Source organism: Ambystoma mexicanum, chromosome 6p (genome assembly GCF_040938575.1).
Source record: "Ambystoma mexicanum isolate Mex_15411 chromosome 6p, UKY_AmexF1_1, whole genome shotgun sequence".
Classification (NCBI taxonomy): Eukaryota; Metazoa; Chordata; class Amphibia; order Caudata; family Ambystomatidae; genus Ambystoma; species Ambystoma mexicanum.
In genome coordinates this window covers 625,800,411-625,816,548 of record NC_090935.1, presented here as the reverse complement: position 1 = coordinate 625,816,548, position 16,138 = coordinate 625,800,411, and the positions used below count along the sequence as shown (strand labels likewise).

Sequence of the window (16,138 nt, the reverse complement as noted above, 5' to 3'; positions counted from 1 at the left end):
GGCGACGACGATTAAAGCGGCCAACGCCTTGGCTATCGTGGCCCGCTACGACAGGGAGCTCTGGTACAAACTGGCTCCCCTACTGGACTTCTTGCCGGACGACAAGAGGGCAGAGGCCCTGGAGATCCTGCAGGAAGGTGAGGTGGCTTCGGACCACGCCATTACCGTTGCGACGGACATCGCCGACACCGGGTTCCGCCAGTTGGGCAACGGCGTTTGCCTTAGGCGGCGTGGATGGCTCAAGGCTACGGACTTCCGTCAAGACGTTCAGACCAGAGTCCTGGACATGCCCTTCGATGGGAACAACCTGTTGGGAAAACAGTAGACGATTCCCTTCAGGCCATTAAAGCGGACACCGAGACGGCCCGGGCCCTTGGAGTTCTGCAACAACGACGGACGCCCTTTCGGAGCAGCGGAGGCAAGGGCGCCTCCAAAAGTTCAGGCGGCGGTTTCTCCACCTACCGTCAAGCGGCCCGCTCGTCGGCTCAGGAGGCCTACAGAGGACGAGGCAAGTCTGGCGGACCCCGCCGTCGTCGCCAAGGAGGTCAAGGCGGCAAAGCCTCGTCGAAGCAGGATTGAACCGACCATGGGGTCGGGCCCCCACCGAAGCACCCCGGTGGGAGGCCGGCTGGCGAGATTCGTCAGCGTGTGGGAGTCCATCTCCACCGACCGTTGGGTGCTGGACGCCTTGGCCCGGGGCCACGCGCTCGAATTTCAAAGAAGGTGTCCGCGCGTCCCCCCCGTGGCCAGGAAAGAACTTCACGTCCCTCAACTTCTCCTGGAGGTAAAGGCGATGCTGAGGAAGGGCGCCATCGAACTCGTCCCAAAGAGACTTTGGGGCTCCGGAGTTTACTCGAGATACTTCCTCGTGAAGAAGACGGGGGGGATGGCGCCCCATCCTGGACCTGCGACGTCTGAACAAGTTCATCAAGGCGCAAAAGTTCCGGATGGTCACCCTCCAGCACGTCCTGGGTCAGCTGGAGGAAGGAGACTTCCTGTCGTCGTTGGATTTGGAGGATGCCTACTTCCATATTCCCATCCTAAAGGGGCACCGAAAATTCCTCAGGTTTGTGGTCCAAGGGCGTCACTACCAGTTCAAAGCCCTCCCCTTCGGACTACGGTCGGCCCCCAGGGTATTCACCAAGTGCCTCGCACCGGTGGCGGCGCAGCTGCGCCGCGAGGGGATCCACGTCTACCCCTACCTGGACGACTGGCTCATCCGAGCCAAGTCGAGGGAGCTCGCCCTGGATCACACGGCAAGGACCGTCCGACTTCTCACGGACCTGGGATTCTCCGTGAACTACTCCAAGTCTCACCTGGTACCCGCGCAAAACGCACTGTTTCTGGGAGCGAAGCTCGACACAGTGTCTCTTCTGGCCTCCCCGTCGGAGGAAAGGACCAGGTCCATCCTGGGCAAGGTACAGCGGATGTTGGTTTCCGACGCGGCCAAGGTGAGGTCCATCAAGTCCCTCCTCGGAATGATGTCTTCCTGCATCTACCTCATTCCCATGTGCAGGCTCCGGATGCGCCCGTTGCAGGAGTTCCTGGACGCGCGCTGGATCCAAACGACGGGCAGCTTCGAGGAGAGGATCACACTCGACGAGAGTTTCCGCCGAGCAGTCCGGTGCTAGGGCAACCGCACGCATCTGACGGCGGGCATGGACTTCCAGACCCCAGATCACCAGGAGACAGTGACCACCGATGCCTCCCTGGAAGGGTGGGGAGTGCACACCGAAAATCTGCACGCGAGAGGCCTTTGGCTCCCGACGGAGAAGTCCCTCCATATCAACGTCCTGGAGCTCCGTGCAGTGTTCTGGGCCCTCAGGTCCTTCCTTCCGTCCCTCAAGGGCAAGGTGGTGAGGATCTTCACCGACAACAACACCACCACCATGTTTTACATCAGGAAACAGGGCGGAACCAGGTCCCCAGCGCTGTCCAAGGAGGCGCAGGACCTGTGGCATTGGGCCGTCGCCCAAAGGATGTTTCTGGTGCCGTTTCATCTGGCAGGGATAAAAAACACCATCGCCGACTCACTCAGCAGGGAGCTGCGCTCGTGCCACGAGTGGGAACTACGGCAGGATCTAGTGGATCGCCTCTTCCGACGGTGGGGCACACCCCAGATCGACCTGTTCGCGATGACGACGAACTCCAAGTGCCGGAGGTTCGCCAGCAGGTTTCCCCAGGCGAGGAGCATGGGCGATGCCTTCTCGTTCCCCTGGGAGGGCCTGTTCCTCTACGCGTTCCCTCCTTTGCCACTGCTAATCCGGCTCGTCAACCAGCTCAAGAGGTCACGGTGCAGGATGATCCTCGTCGCACCTGCGTGGCCGAGGCAGATATGGTTCCCGGACCTTCTGGACTTGTCAGCGTCCCCGGCAATCAAGCTGCCGGCGGACGCGGACCTTCTCTCCAGGGAAGGAGGCGCCATCCTCCACCACGACCCGAAATTGCTGAACTTGCAGGCCTGGCTCCTGCAGCGCTAGAGTTTGGAGGATACGACATACCGGCCGACTGCAGAGAGGTTCATGCAAAGGCCAGGGCGTCCTCGACTCTTAAATGCTACGGACACAAATGGAAGAGGTTCTCTGTCTGGTGCCACGCACAGAAGATTAACCCTCTACGGATTACGGCTCCCCAGGTACTGCCGTACCTGCTGACGCTGGCCAAAGCTGGACTGGCACACGCGTCCATCAAGATTCATCTTGCTGCGATCTCCCGATACACCAGAACCACGGGCCGGACGTCCTTGTGGTCTCATCGTCTGGTGAAAGAGTTCATGAAGGGACTGTTCAGATCGTTCCCGCCGGTGAAGGCTCCGGCCCCGGCGTGGGAGCTCAACGTGGTGCTGACCAAGCTCATGGGACCTCCGTTCGAGCCTCTGCACTCGGCCCCGTTGAAGTTTCTGTCGTGGAAAGCAGCGTTTCTTGTGGCCATCACCTCCGCACGACGGGTGGGAGAGATCCAGGCCCTTTCATGCAAGGCCCCGTACTTGACTTTTCACGACACGAGGGTAGTGATCAGGACGCACCCCTCCTTCATGCCCAAGGTACCGTCGGACTTCCATCTCAACGAACCCTTGGTGTTGCCTGTGTTCTTCCCGTCGCCGCTGAGAGGACTTTGCACTCGCTGGATGTGGCTAGAGCGCTGAAGTTCTACGTGGACCGCACGAAGTGTTTTCGGAAGACGTCACAACTCTTTGTGAACTTTGGACCTGTCAATCAGGGGAAGGCTCTCTCGAAGGCTTCCATTTCCAGATGGCTCTCCGGCTGTATCATGTACTGTCATCGGTTGGCAAACCGACCGCTGCCTGGCCGTCCGAGAGCCCATTCCACCAGAGCGATCGCAGCTACCACGGCGTTCCTTTCTGGTGTGCCCCTGCTGGACATATGCAGGGCTGCTACGTGGAGGTCGACGCACACCTTCACGAAATTCTACTGCGTCGATCGGGATTCCAGGGAGGAGTCCAGGGTCGGCCAAGCAGTGCTGCGCAACCTGTTCGCCTGAGGTGAGCCTGGTGAGGAGGTAAGATGCTTAATGTTGAGTTGGATGTACTGCTTAATGTTGAGCCTTTGCCACCTCCCGTGGTTGTGCATGTGTGTACTGCTATGTATTCTTTATTCATGAGCATGTGAATCCATGCCAGACCCCATGCTGGAGAAGGAACAAGTTACTTACCTGTAACTGTTGTTCTCCAGCATGGGTCTGGCATGGATTCACATGCGAACCCTCCCGCCTACCCCTCTGCGGCTCTTCACTTGGTCATACTGCCACTTCACATGCTTTCAAATCTGAAGATGGCTGCCAGAGGCGGTGCTTAGGTAGAGGGCAGTCATTGGCTGTGGTCAGTATGACGCAGAGACCAGTGATTGGATATTACTACGAAAGACAGATCAGAAACGAAACTGATACTGGTTTTTTCTTTACCGAGGATTCCCAGCCTGACGACGGGGAATATTCATGAGCATGTGAATCCATGCCAGACCCATGCTGGAGAACAACAGTTACAGGTAAGTAACTTGTTCCTTATTTGCTATTTTCCAGTCCAACAGGGTTACAAGGTCCGTAAACTACACAATACAGTTCAAATGTCCCGAAACCTCGTGCTAGGACTGCCCTCCAGCTTATCCCTTCAGTGTTCTCATTACATTCTCCTCACTTGTCATGCTTCTGGCAATCCAGTTCCTCGTCTTGCTCTGTGCAGCCCTGCAAATCCAGCCACTTCACAGCTTCCTCTGGGGTATCAAAAAAGAACGCTCTACCTTGGTGCAAAACTTTCAGTTTCGCAGGGTATAAGAGCATGTACTCGATTCCCGCCGCACGCAGTCTCCTTTTGACCGCCACGTAGCTATACCTCTGTCTTTGTACCAGCATAGTATAGTCAGGATATGCCGTGATGTTAGTGGATGCTCTTTCTATCGTTCCCCCTTTACGGAAATACTCCAGGATCTTCTCTGTCTTTATAGTTCAGGATTTTTGCAATTATTGCTCCCGGTGGGGCTCCGGCCCGGGGATTCCTCGTCCGGGCCCGATGCGCGCGTTCAACCGTGAACCCTTGTGAAAGTTTATCTGCCCCTATCACTTGCAGAATCATGTTCTCCACATAATCCGTGGGGTCTTGACCTTCTTCTCCTTCCGGCAGGCTGACCACCCGTATGTTGTTGCGTCTTGCCCTTCCTTCCGCTTCTTCCACCCGGTTTTCGAGGTTAGCAACCTGTTTTAGTATGTGGACCTCTTGCGCATTATTTGTACTGACTTCCGTGTTCGTCTTGACCGCGCTCTTCAGGCCACTTGTCCTTTCTGCCAGTGCTCTGACATCCTGTCGCAGCAGGGTGACTTCGATTCCCTACAGCGTCTATTTTGTTCTCCAAGGCCGTACGGAGATCTGCCATGGCTGCCCCCTAGTGCTCAGTTCTGTTATAGCAGCCAAGGCCTGATGGTTTTCTCCTTCTGGGGTGCACTCCGCGGAGGCCGACGCCGCACTTTGCGCCGGGGTTGGAGGGAGTCTGCTGTGCTTTCGCTAAGGTTTCCATAGTAGGTTGCTTGCTCTTGGCCCTCACTCCTTTCACTGACATTGTGCCACCGTCCCGGCGCAGCTGGTTCCGGCTCTGCAGTGTTATCGTGCCTCCTCCTGTGCAGTCAGGCACTGGAGCATCCACTTCAGAGAGTTGCAATATGTGGCGGCCCGAGAGGTTGCGCTCCGAGTGGGCTCTCCTCCCTTGTCTCCTCTTGATTTCCGTGGGGAAATGTACCTGTAACCTGTTCCTGCCGGCCAGCAGGCGCACCCTCTCTGCCACCACCACCGTGCTCCAGACCTCCGCGGAGTTCATTGCTGCACGCCCACCTCAAGGGGAGCCGTTGTGCAGCTCTCATCCAGTCGTGCACATATCAGTACATCCAGGTGGCACTGCCTCATGCGTTTGTCAGCCCCATTCTGCTTGCCGCACCTACAGACCTGTTCGCTTCCACTGTTCCAGCCACCATCTCCAAACCTGCTAGTGCATCCGGGGTAGGGCCACCGCATCGACAACTTCAGTCTCCAGAATGCGCCCTGCACAAGCACCGCTGTGTCCCAGGTGTGCTGTAGCCCTATAGCAAGCTCATCCACATGTCATGTCCATCCAACTGCTGCTGAGCCTGCCCTGGGCGTCCCCCAGGATCACCACTGGAATTCGCTAGATTTTTGTTCCTCCTCAACAGGCTTATCATGCCATCAGTGCACCGCATGGGTGGCCATCCCTGCAGTAACCATCTCTTTATTCATGGTTCTCGTGGTCCAGCCTTCAGTTTCCTTGCCCACGTTGTATAGTGAATGCCGGCTTACAGAGAGGGTGCTCCAGTGGCTGCTCCGGACACTTCCTCTCCGTCCCGGTTCTGCCTTAGTTTCTCTAATAATGTTTATTTTACTGCCACTGCGCACAGTTTGCTTCCATAGCGTCGTGGCGCTGCGCACCTATGCTCCTTCTGCGTTGCGTGGCTCCCCTGCTAATCCTTACAGCCTCGCCACTTCGGTATGGCTGTGTGTGTACACAAGTGCACTTTGCTTTACTGGGAGCGGGCGCCTAGTGTCACGGTCTACATGAGGGCTTCCGTGTCTCAGTCCGTCATGGGAGTTTTATTTTTAATGGTATTCCTCGCCCGCTCTGGCCGATCTCCTACCTTTCACGTCTCTGCCACACTCGGGCTGCCTACGGAGGGTCCGCATCAGTTCACACGGAACCCTCCGTTCCAGCAGTCTTTCAGCGCTCCGTGCAATTAGACGCGCTCCTCTGTACCTTAGCGTCCTGTCGGGCGTGCTCCTTTCAGCCCCTTTGCTGTCCTCTCTGGCTCAGCAGCGCAAACTTTATTGCGCTATGGAGTCTCCGGTTCGGTGACGGTCTTCACATTTAGGGGCTCCTTTGTCCTGGAATCGCGGCCATTTTGTTGCCGACCCCACGGCACTTATTGAATCCTTAAAAGCCTCATTACCTCTTACGGGTCCGTCCGTTTTGAACACAACTGCATTTATTAGGGTCCTCTTGCCTTCCAATTGCCCTGGTCTTATTTTTTCACTGGAAAAAACGCTTTAAAGAGCTTGCACTCGTACGGATCAATGCACGGATCCAGGAGCTCATCAGAAGAGCAGCCTAGTCCATGGCTGCCAAGCCACGCCCCAATTTCTCCCTGATTCCCTGCGCTTTAGCCGTCCACCATGGCTTTCCCAAATCTGAAAGGCTTTCCACCAATGTTGACCCTAGCCTGGAAGAGAAAGCCACCCGGCCACCAAAGGTGATGTGTCTCGCTTCCTAGCATTGAAATAGCAAATGGCTTTATCCATGCAAGAAATGGGAGAATCTTTTTGTCACTTGAATCATAATGTTCAAGTGGTTGAAAAAAGGAACTGTACTGTCCTTGCTGCAATCAATATTTTTCACAGTCCGACCTGGAGCAGAGATTCTTTAGCTGGAAGCACATCAACGCTGCACTGATGACAAACGGGAGGGCAACGAAAACCGCTTGCTGATGAATACCATCAGGCTGCAAGGGATCCCCAAGGAGGTATCTATAAATGATCTTGTGAAATATGTTCAGGTGCTCTTAGTTTCTATTGTTGGCAAGACATCCACAACTACTATGAATTTAAATTGAACAGGTAGGGTCTTTACATATTTTCAACCATGTAAATGTGTGCTTCCTGATATCCTCAAGCGGTTGTACTATTTTAAAACCAAGAAATTTATTCTCCAGAAAGTTTGGTCGCAGGACAGAATCGCTTTTAGAAGGTCCTTCAGCAAGCTATTGAAGGACCTTGCTCCGGGCACCATTGCACAGTGACATCTCATGTAGCCATTTACAACTTGGTTACAACAAAGTTGGTGAGGGTTTCCCCCTTAAGATAATGTTTCCCTTTGGGGACTCAACATCAGTTTTTCTTGCTCCCAGCTGCCCTGGATACCTTCAACATCCCTGCAAATGAGTTGCATCTAACTAAAGCCACGGAGGTAGCCAATTCTAAAACAGCGTGATCTCAGAAATCCTCTTGCTGTGAAAGGCATTGCAAACTCAGAAGACCCTCCATGGACAGGCGCAAGCAGAGTAAGGTCTCCACTTTTCGCACTTGGTGGTGCTGACATCTTTAGACTCTTCTGTCCCTCCTGTGTATAAACCTATGAGAAATGCATGCTACTGACACACCTGTAATGAAAATAAATTGTAGTAATGAACCATGAAGATCAACACAGAACGACTGCAAGAGACAGGCAGCCAAATGGCCCTCGGAGTGGTAATCGGTGTTCTTCCCGGGTACAACTACACCAATTAGCAAATAGACTGTCATTGCTGGCAAACCGTGCAAGGATAACGTGCATTGTGACCAACGGTCTAGTAGCAGTTCCCGTGCATTTAATCCATGCTGGCCAAACTGGGTTTATCCCAAGCCTTCAGACCGATGGCATCTATTGACGAGGGATTTTGGAGTTTCCCGTAGTGCTAATGACTGAAATCATTCTATTGCTTTAATTGGAGATACCTACAGAATGTGATCAAGCATTTTGGCTTTGGGCTGAACTTTAAATTATGTATTTGCCAAGTATGCCCACCCATCTATGCGTATAAGTGAATGACCTACTCAGATCTTATACCTCTCACTCAAGAAATTTGTCAAGTTTGCCCTTTCACCTATCCTGTTCACCCTCTTGGTGGAACTACTACCTAAAGTGTGCTCAAATTAGGTAATGTACGACATTAACTTGGCCACATACAACATAATAGCTTATACACAGACCAACTACTTTTCTATGCATATTTCCATTCTACCTCATATTGTATCTCTCCTAGATACCTTTTGCAGGATCTCAAGTTTAAAATAAATTAATCACACATCAAAAATGTGCTGAAGTACAGTCGAGGGTTGCTGCCTTCCCGGCCCTTTTTGGGTTCCTCTTGAAAACGAACAAAATCTAACATTTGAGGATTTACCTTTAGAAATCCCATTGATTCCTTTATCAAGACTACTTACCTGAAACCTTACGAAATATGAAACTGAACCTTTTCAAGTGTGCCACACATAGAATTTCATGATTGACAGGATTGCAGTGATCAAAATGACCCTCCTTCCTGGGTGGTCATACATATTTCACGCCCACCCAGTCATTGTTCCTGAAAATGCTGTGTGCAACATATGGTCACAAATATTAAAAAATGTTTGGACAAGAGAGCTCCCCAGGGTTGCACGTCGCACCATGCTCCCTTTCAAACCCAACGGAGGATTGAAGGTCCCTGACTTAATGTTATTTTCTCCCTGCCCATCTGGCTCTAACTTTTGTACAGCATCTTAATCCAAACACTAGGTACTGTTTGGCATTAGGACATCATAAACTGCTCTGCCTGTTGAACAAGTGGTGCTTGCTTTCTGCAAGTATGAGCTGTTTAAGGGACTGCTTGTTTCCAGCAGCAAAAACCATTACAATATTGGGACTTGGTAGCAAAGAAAAACACCACCACGTCTTTTCCTTCTCCACTCTCACTGGTTTTGCAAAATGTGGAGTTCACCCCTGGGCTATATGTCTGGAAGACTGACCACTATACCACAATTAAGTCCCCCTAATGTTCGATAGTTGTAAGCAAGCTTTTCCCCCTTCTTGCATTTGCTAGATCAGCTTATAAGGAAATCCGGCACTGGATCATTAACGCAAGCGTCAAGAGGGGAGGAAGGAAGGACTATTGCAAGTTTGAAGATCTAATTATAGGGGAACAACCCGAAAGAGTGCCTCTCTTTTTTTAAATTGTAGCCACATATGAAGCCCCCTCATTCCTGTATGTCCAAGTCGAAGTCTGATTTATGCGTTTCATGTTTTGCCCTAGCTTGGTATGACATCTGATCTCGGACCTCCATGTCATTCGTTTGTATTCAGGTGAAAAATTAGTTCTACAAATCCTTTTCAATAGTATTTCACTCCTTCGCAGCGGAGTAAGATGTCCCCTACAGCTTCTTTGGTTTGTTAGCGCTGTTTACTCACTCAGAGCACTCTTATTTCATTAATGGTGGAATTGCAGCAAGATCAAACCATTTTTGAAAGAAAGTTTATCTTGCATTAAGTGAACCACAGGCATTGATCTGCCAATTGATCCCTTAACTTCTCTCTTAAGTAGTGAGGCCCCTGATGGCCAGTATAAGTTACAAAAGAAAAGGTAAGTTGTTTACACATCTGCGTGTGGTAGCAGCCTGTATCCCTGCGGCCCACCATTGGAAATCTTGTACAACACCGGACAACCATTGGCATTTCCCATGCTGTTTCACATTGCCCATTGACAAAACTGCATCCTCCGTACGAAATGATACCAAAATATTTTTACATTTGGAACCCCTTCATTCAATTCATGAAGCAAAATAACCTCCCAGCTATACACCACAAGCCTCCAGTTATTGACTCTTACCTCAGTTATATTCCGCAGCATGTTGTTTTGCATTTGTAATAACTGCCATGGTTTTATTGCTGTATACTATTAATTCATTTGCTCTTTATGCCGAATGAGCGCAATTTGATGTATTTTTTATTGTTCAGAATCTTTTGACAGTTTGCTCATGATGCTAGTAGCAGTTGTAATGTGATTAAAACTCATTAAAGGTATCATTTTTAAAAAGTGTGTTCACATTGACCTTCCCCTTTCCTTACCCTCTCCTAGTTTCCTCCCCTCACATGTTTGCAGACTTGGCGGGCTTGCCTTGCATGGAGCATGATAAAATTCACCTAAATACATACATACATGGATATGCTGCACTAACCTAGCATGCCACTCATGATAATCCTTTCTAATTTTACTCAAGATATTTTGTACATGTTGTGTTGTCCGTATGTGTAATCTAGATATGTTTCAATTTCTCAGTTGAAGTTAGACACTATAATTGAAGTTTGGAAGGAAAGCAATTACCAAGAGGAAATGGCCACCGTAACGGGTGCTGGGTATCATGCACTGCTTTCTTCTCCATGGTACCTAAACCGCATCAAATATGGTCAGGACTGGCAGCAGATCTACAGAGTTGAACCATTTAACTTCACGGGTGTGTCTATATATAATTATGCAAATTGAATCCATTGTACAGTGTTTGCCTTAGAAAAGTAATGTTACTGGCATATTTGAATTTTAACAAGTGTACTTCAAGAATCAACAGTTTTAGTGCAGCTTGTCGAGTGCTTAACAGAGTCCAGAGTGAAATTGGTACTTCGGAATAGGTTTAGAATATCGCACTATATAGTATTTGATTTGTATTCCTTTTTTTAAACATGTATAGTTCATTTATTTGTTGATGATATGTCGATGTTTGAAAAACGAAGTGGCTCTGTTCCATATATGAAACTTTTTTGTAGCATCCTGTCCATGCTGGGTAACCAAGAACCTTTTCATGCCCAGTGTGGCTGAAATGCGCATGCATTTGAATTGTGTATCGATAATTTGACAGTATGTAATGTCTACTCTATGCACAAAAATCTTTGCACGCTCATTTTTATGTGATGAATCACAGGATTCAGTCACTTCTCCCCAAGGGGAGCCTTTACCTGTGAAACTATTGAGGTGAGCCCGCTACACAATGCCCTCCCTGGGGGGGTAGAGGCCAACAGGACCTCACCGGGCAAGACTCCTATGAGGACACACTCTCATTCCAATGAGGAACTCCCTTCCCACCTCAATCAGCAATCCAGTGTCAATCTTGTTGGAAGAAGACGAGAAGAATCCTTGTACATCTGATACTGTTTGTTCTGTCTGAAGCAAAGTACCTGTCTGGTACTAAGACGAAGAAACCCAGTTGAGTCATAATGAATGTAGATAGGACAAAGAAGTACCTCCACAAGACGCTGGGGAAGCCTCAGAGAGTGGGAGGAGAGAGAGCAAAGTTAAGAGAAGACAGGGAAGTTCAAAGCTGCGCAGCAGCTTACTGAAAGGAGAGAAGGCGATACAACTTCGGACAAGAAAAGTAAGCATTTCTGAAAGCTCACCGATGCTGAGGCCACATACATAGAAGCACCGGAGAGCATGCTTGAAGAAGGAAGCACTGTGGAAGACGCCATCCTGACCAAAAGAAGAGAAGCCAGCTCAAAGGAAATGGGAGATCTGGCGACAGGACCCCCTGTTCATACAGGTAAAGGGGAAAGCGGGAGACCCGGGAAGGACCCCGGGAATGATGAGTAGGGTGCTCGTACAGTGAGACACAATCATATAAGAAGCGTGATAAAGATCACTGCGCTCATCGTACTCTTCCTAGTGAAACCCAAGTGTGCAAGAAAAGGGATGATGATTACTGGGCTCATCATACTCATCCCAGTAAGAAAGCAGGTGACGAAGAGAGCGAGAATCATTAATGGCAGCTTCAAAATCTTCCCAGAAGAAAACAAAGTAATACAAACTGTAACCATAAGGCGATTGGTTACAATTCTCAAGCGATAAATTGGATATTAGGAAAAGAGAAACAGTTTGATTCACCACAAGGAACTCCAGTCAGGAGGGTCTGGCCAACTCGGGCGAAGGGAAAGCCAGGAAGTTGGAAAAGTCCCCTAAGGGAACTGAACAAATTAATGCAACGGATAGCCAAGAACAATCTAAGATTGTCTACTAAGATAATGGGGCTAAAAAGCCACCCTAAGAGAAGGCAATCCTTCTCCTGGACTTCAGTTTTTTAGTATGAGTGGTAGTGTTGGCGAAGTTACGTTTTGGACAGAGGACCTATTTTTACTTTTAGTACTGACGAGCACATTAGTTTGTTAGGTAGAACAACCCATAGCTTAGGGAAAATATGGCATTTTTCATATCATTTCAATAAAGGCTTCTAAGTATGGCAAACTCTATTGTCTCCTCCTTCTGACCCCCCACATTTTACAACACGGTTAATGGCTGTTGGTGCAGCAGTGGCTATTTGTATACTTCTTTTAAGGCAACTTTGTCTGCTGGGTTTCACTTTATTTGTAATTTCTAGCTTCCTAGAAATGTATGCTTGCAGGGGGGGGCACTCGTAAGCTCGCGACCAAGATGGCTGCATCCTTCTGAGCTCCGTGAGGTAACTGCAAAAATGGGAGGCCAGACACCCTTCCCACGTCACTTACCGGGAAATACTCCAGCGAACTAGACTGGAGAGTGTCACGATCCAGAAGGGAAAGTCTAACAGTGGGAGACAGCTGTAAAGCAGCTCTTCAACCGTGCAGAGCGTTCTCCCTGAGGGCAGACGGCATAGTGTGCAGTTGCGGCTCGGCACTGCGATCCTGAAAGAGCCCACCCCGAACTACCGGTAGATGCCGCAGCGATCTGGGGAAGCTGGGTCCCCCTCCGTGGCTTGTGATCCAGCGCTGCAACTGTAGGCTGGAAGAAGGTGAGCAGGGAGCATGCACCCTGCTGTATCTCCCCTCACATGCCTGACGGACTGGCCCTGATCGTCTGGATCAGCAGCACTTTCACCCCTTTGGCGCCTGGAGCGAGCGAGGGAGGGGTGCGCACCCTTGCAGCTACACAAACTAGATCCTGGCCACGAGCTGGAGGTGGCGGCGGTGGCTTGGGGTCTCTCTCCTGCTGGGAGGTGCTGGATGCCTAGAGGCCCTGCTAATTAACTTGAGCTCCCGCTGGCGGCCTGGAACGCCTGACCGGCACCCCTGCTGGCACATAAGATCGCAGGACATGTTATCCCGCTCACTGGTAAGAGCCCTGGAACAGGGCTCTGGACTGCTGCCCTGCACATAAGGGGGGCTCTCGAGTGTTGTTGGACCGGCCTGCGGGTGACATCGGCGGCCCGACATCCCATTCTTGCTGAACAGGGATTGCTGCTTGGAGGCCCCGGTACCGGTCATGCGCATCTTTGGGGGGTGCGCTGAAAACTTGAAGAGCCAGTCTCCTGGTAGCTTGGAGTTCCTGCCACTATGCAAGACTGCATGCTTTATCAACCCGCCTGCTGGAGTGCGTTCTGAAACTGGGGGGGCTGCAAGGTCACCCGGAGCATAAGGGGTCCTGCAACTGGCACAGGAGCACCTGCAATTGTGCTTAGATGCCTTGATAGTAAATTAGTGGCCCCTGAGGGGCACCCTACATCTGAGTCTGCATGGCGAAGTGTAACAAGCAGCAGTCCCGCTTACCAGTCTCTCAGAAAAAGGGCCTGCTCAGATGGGGTGTGAAGATGCTGTCACCCAAAGACATCCCGGACAGGCCCACACAGGCTGACCTGAGTGGGGCCGGTTCGGAGGGCGCCCAGACCTCGGAACTTAGTCTGGTGCTGGCTGAGATGAGAACCAAATTTGTGTCAATTAACACTAAACTTGATGGAATGGCATACAAGGTTGATAGTATCCAAGAACGAAGAATCGAGAAAGAAACCACCAGGATTTCCGAGGCAGAACACCTTGTGGGGATTCTGGAGGACACCAGTGGGGAGGTGACACAGGCGAACCGCTTGCTGCAGAGGGAAGTTAAAGCGATCAAAGACAAGAATGAAGACCTTGATGCGCGATCCCGCAGGAACAACATCCGGGTTGTAGGAGTATCCGAATCGGTCCCTCAGCAGAACATGGAAGTCTTCATGAGATGAGCTTAGGGCCCTTTAGTAACGTGCATGCAATGGATGAGTTCAGAGAAAGTAACTCTGAGCCCAAATAACCGTACCAACTCAAGAAGATGGCAAAGTACTATTTTATTATCAATTATCTAAAACAGAGTTACAACGGACATCGGCGGACGTTCACTCAATTTCAATAGACTTTATACTAAAAATACATCCGAGGTGACGTCATACTACGTGGCAAATAATGAAAAACCTACTAAGGATTGTGATAAGCTTAAGGGGAACATCTAAGTATACATTACATTACATAGGACCTAGGATTGTGATTGGCTGCCCACTGTCAGGGGGACAATATATGCCTACCTCTAAAACATTTAATCTTCAAAACCATTAAGTACACTGTTTTCAATTGGTCTTCAAACTATAAGGTTCTTCGTTACACTGACCTCTACAATTGGTTGGCACGTTTGTGCCATGTCTGGAACATTCGGTTCACTTAGCAGCACGCAAGCCCAGACCAAGGTGAAAGGTGGTGGGCCTGACTATCTCCCCACCCAATTAGTCCAACATTTTTCATCACCCAAGACTTCTGCCATGAAGATTCTTTGAACTTGGCATTGCAAAGTATCCTTGTCTCTGGGAATACATGGGAATGTGAGCACTCCCTATCGTTGTTCTAGAACTCCAGGTTTGACTCTATTTTCATCCTTGGCTCACGTGACGGGAGACGAGGATTTGGTCCATTTTGCAGGTTTTAAATGTCTTAAAAGAACAAAACTTGGCACTCTTGGTGTTCTTTCTTTGCCCCGTAACAAGAGATGATTCATCCTTTCAAGAATAGATGGCCGACCTTGGCTGCTCCAGTTTTGATACCATGCCAGACAGCCCCGCCATGCAGCTCGACTATTTCGACTTATTTTTGCTGCATCAAAGTTCTCCCTTTCTTCTTCATGGGTCCTGGCTTACTAAAATAGATGATACTAATATCCAGCTTCTATACAGTGGTGGTTTCGCCTGCATTCTATTCACTACATATAGCCATCTTCTATGATGACTTGGTCTACCTTGCGTTTCAGCGTCTGCACAATTATTGAACGGTTGATTCTCTGCAGCACTTATACAGGTGTAATCTTTTTCGTATTCAAAAGTTCACTTGACTCTTTACTTTGTCATTAGTTTCTATAGGATCCATATATCCTCTTCAGCCAATTTTTGCTCTTTATATTCCTCCAGGGAGTTCCTCCCTCAGATTGTCGTCCCTTCAGGGATGCATTCGATAGGGTTGTCTTAATGGATATCTCCTTTCGAATATACGCTACAATATTGGCACAACTGCTGATGTCAAACAAGGCACAATCTCAGACTTCCAACATATAGGAAGTGGGGGTGGAATTTCCTGCAGATGCATGTAACTGCTACTCTACTGTAACGCTCACCTGGTATCCACGGAGACGTCACTCAGCCTGTTCTGACCTCTTACGACCTTGAACCCTTCCCTGGAGGCTATTCGACTGGAGACTGGGCCTGAAACACAGGATTGGTAGAGTTTAACACCCCTTTGTCTCTGTGTGCTTGAACCCCTTCTTCCCTGGGGTCCAACCCTTCACTTTGATCCACAGCTCACATTGTTTTCTTGGATAGTGTGCTCTCCGTCCTGCTTTCAGCGCAGGATGCGGGCGTGTTGCTGCCTAGTTACTTCACTGGCAAGAGTCCGACAGGTAAGTATAATGAGTCTTTTGAACTGTTCTCTAACTTTGTTCCTTTCCTTCCTTAGCTGATGGCCGGCGTCCGGGGATGGCGGTGTGCTGCTGAGATGAATAGCGCTGAAGGTGAGTGAGAGCGCGATGCACCCCTTTCGTATTTGCATTGAACGGAGTTCTTTTTCTGTGTCTTTCAGGTGCCGCGACGTTTTCAGCGTGGATGCCGGTTATGAAGAACAAATGCGGCAAGAGCGGTATGCGGCGCCTCTAGATGTTTCCACGCTAACCTGGAGTGTCTTTTCCCTCTTGCAGATGGATCAGAAGTTCTGGAGACTGAGTTCCCCCAAAGCGGCTGGGATTCAGGTAAGCGTTTGAAGCTTTTACAGTATTTAAAAATAAGCAAAGATTTGCAGAATGCTTACTAATGCCT

The 16,138-nt window shown here is 50.0% G+C and overlaps 1 protein-coding gene across 3 annotated transcripts in view; it reads left to right on the top strand.

Moving 5' to 3' along the window:
* HEXB (hexosaminidase subunit beta) overlaps window positions 1-16,138 on the top strand; it is a 903,874-nt gene that overhangs the window by 757,954 nt on the left and 129,782 nt on the right. Inside the window, exon 11 of one of the 3 annotated variants that reach the window (XM_069627486.1) lies at window positions 10,360-10,534. The exons of the other annotated variants lie outside the window; for them this stretch is intronic. Within the exon in view, the coding sequence (XP_069483587.1) occupies window positions 10,360-10,534 (175 nt within the window). The remainder of the gene's footprint in view (window positions 1-10,359; window positions 10,535-16,138) is intronic. 3 annotated transcript variants of the gene reach the window in all.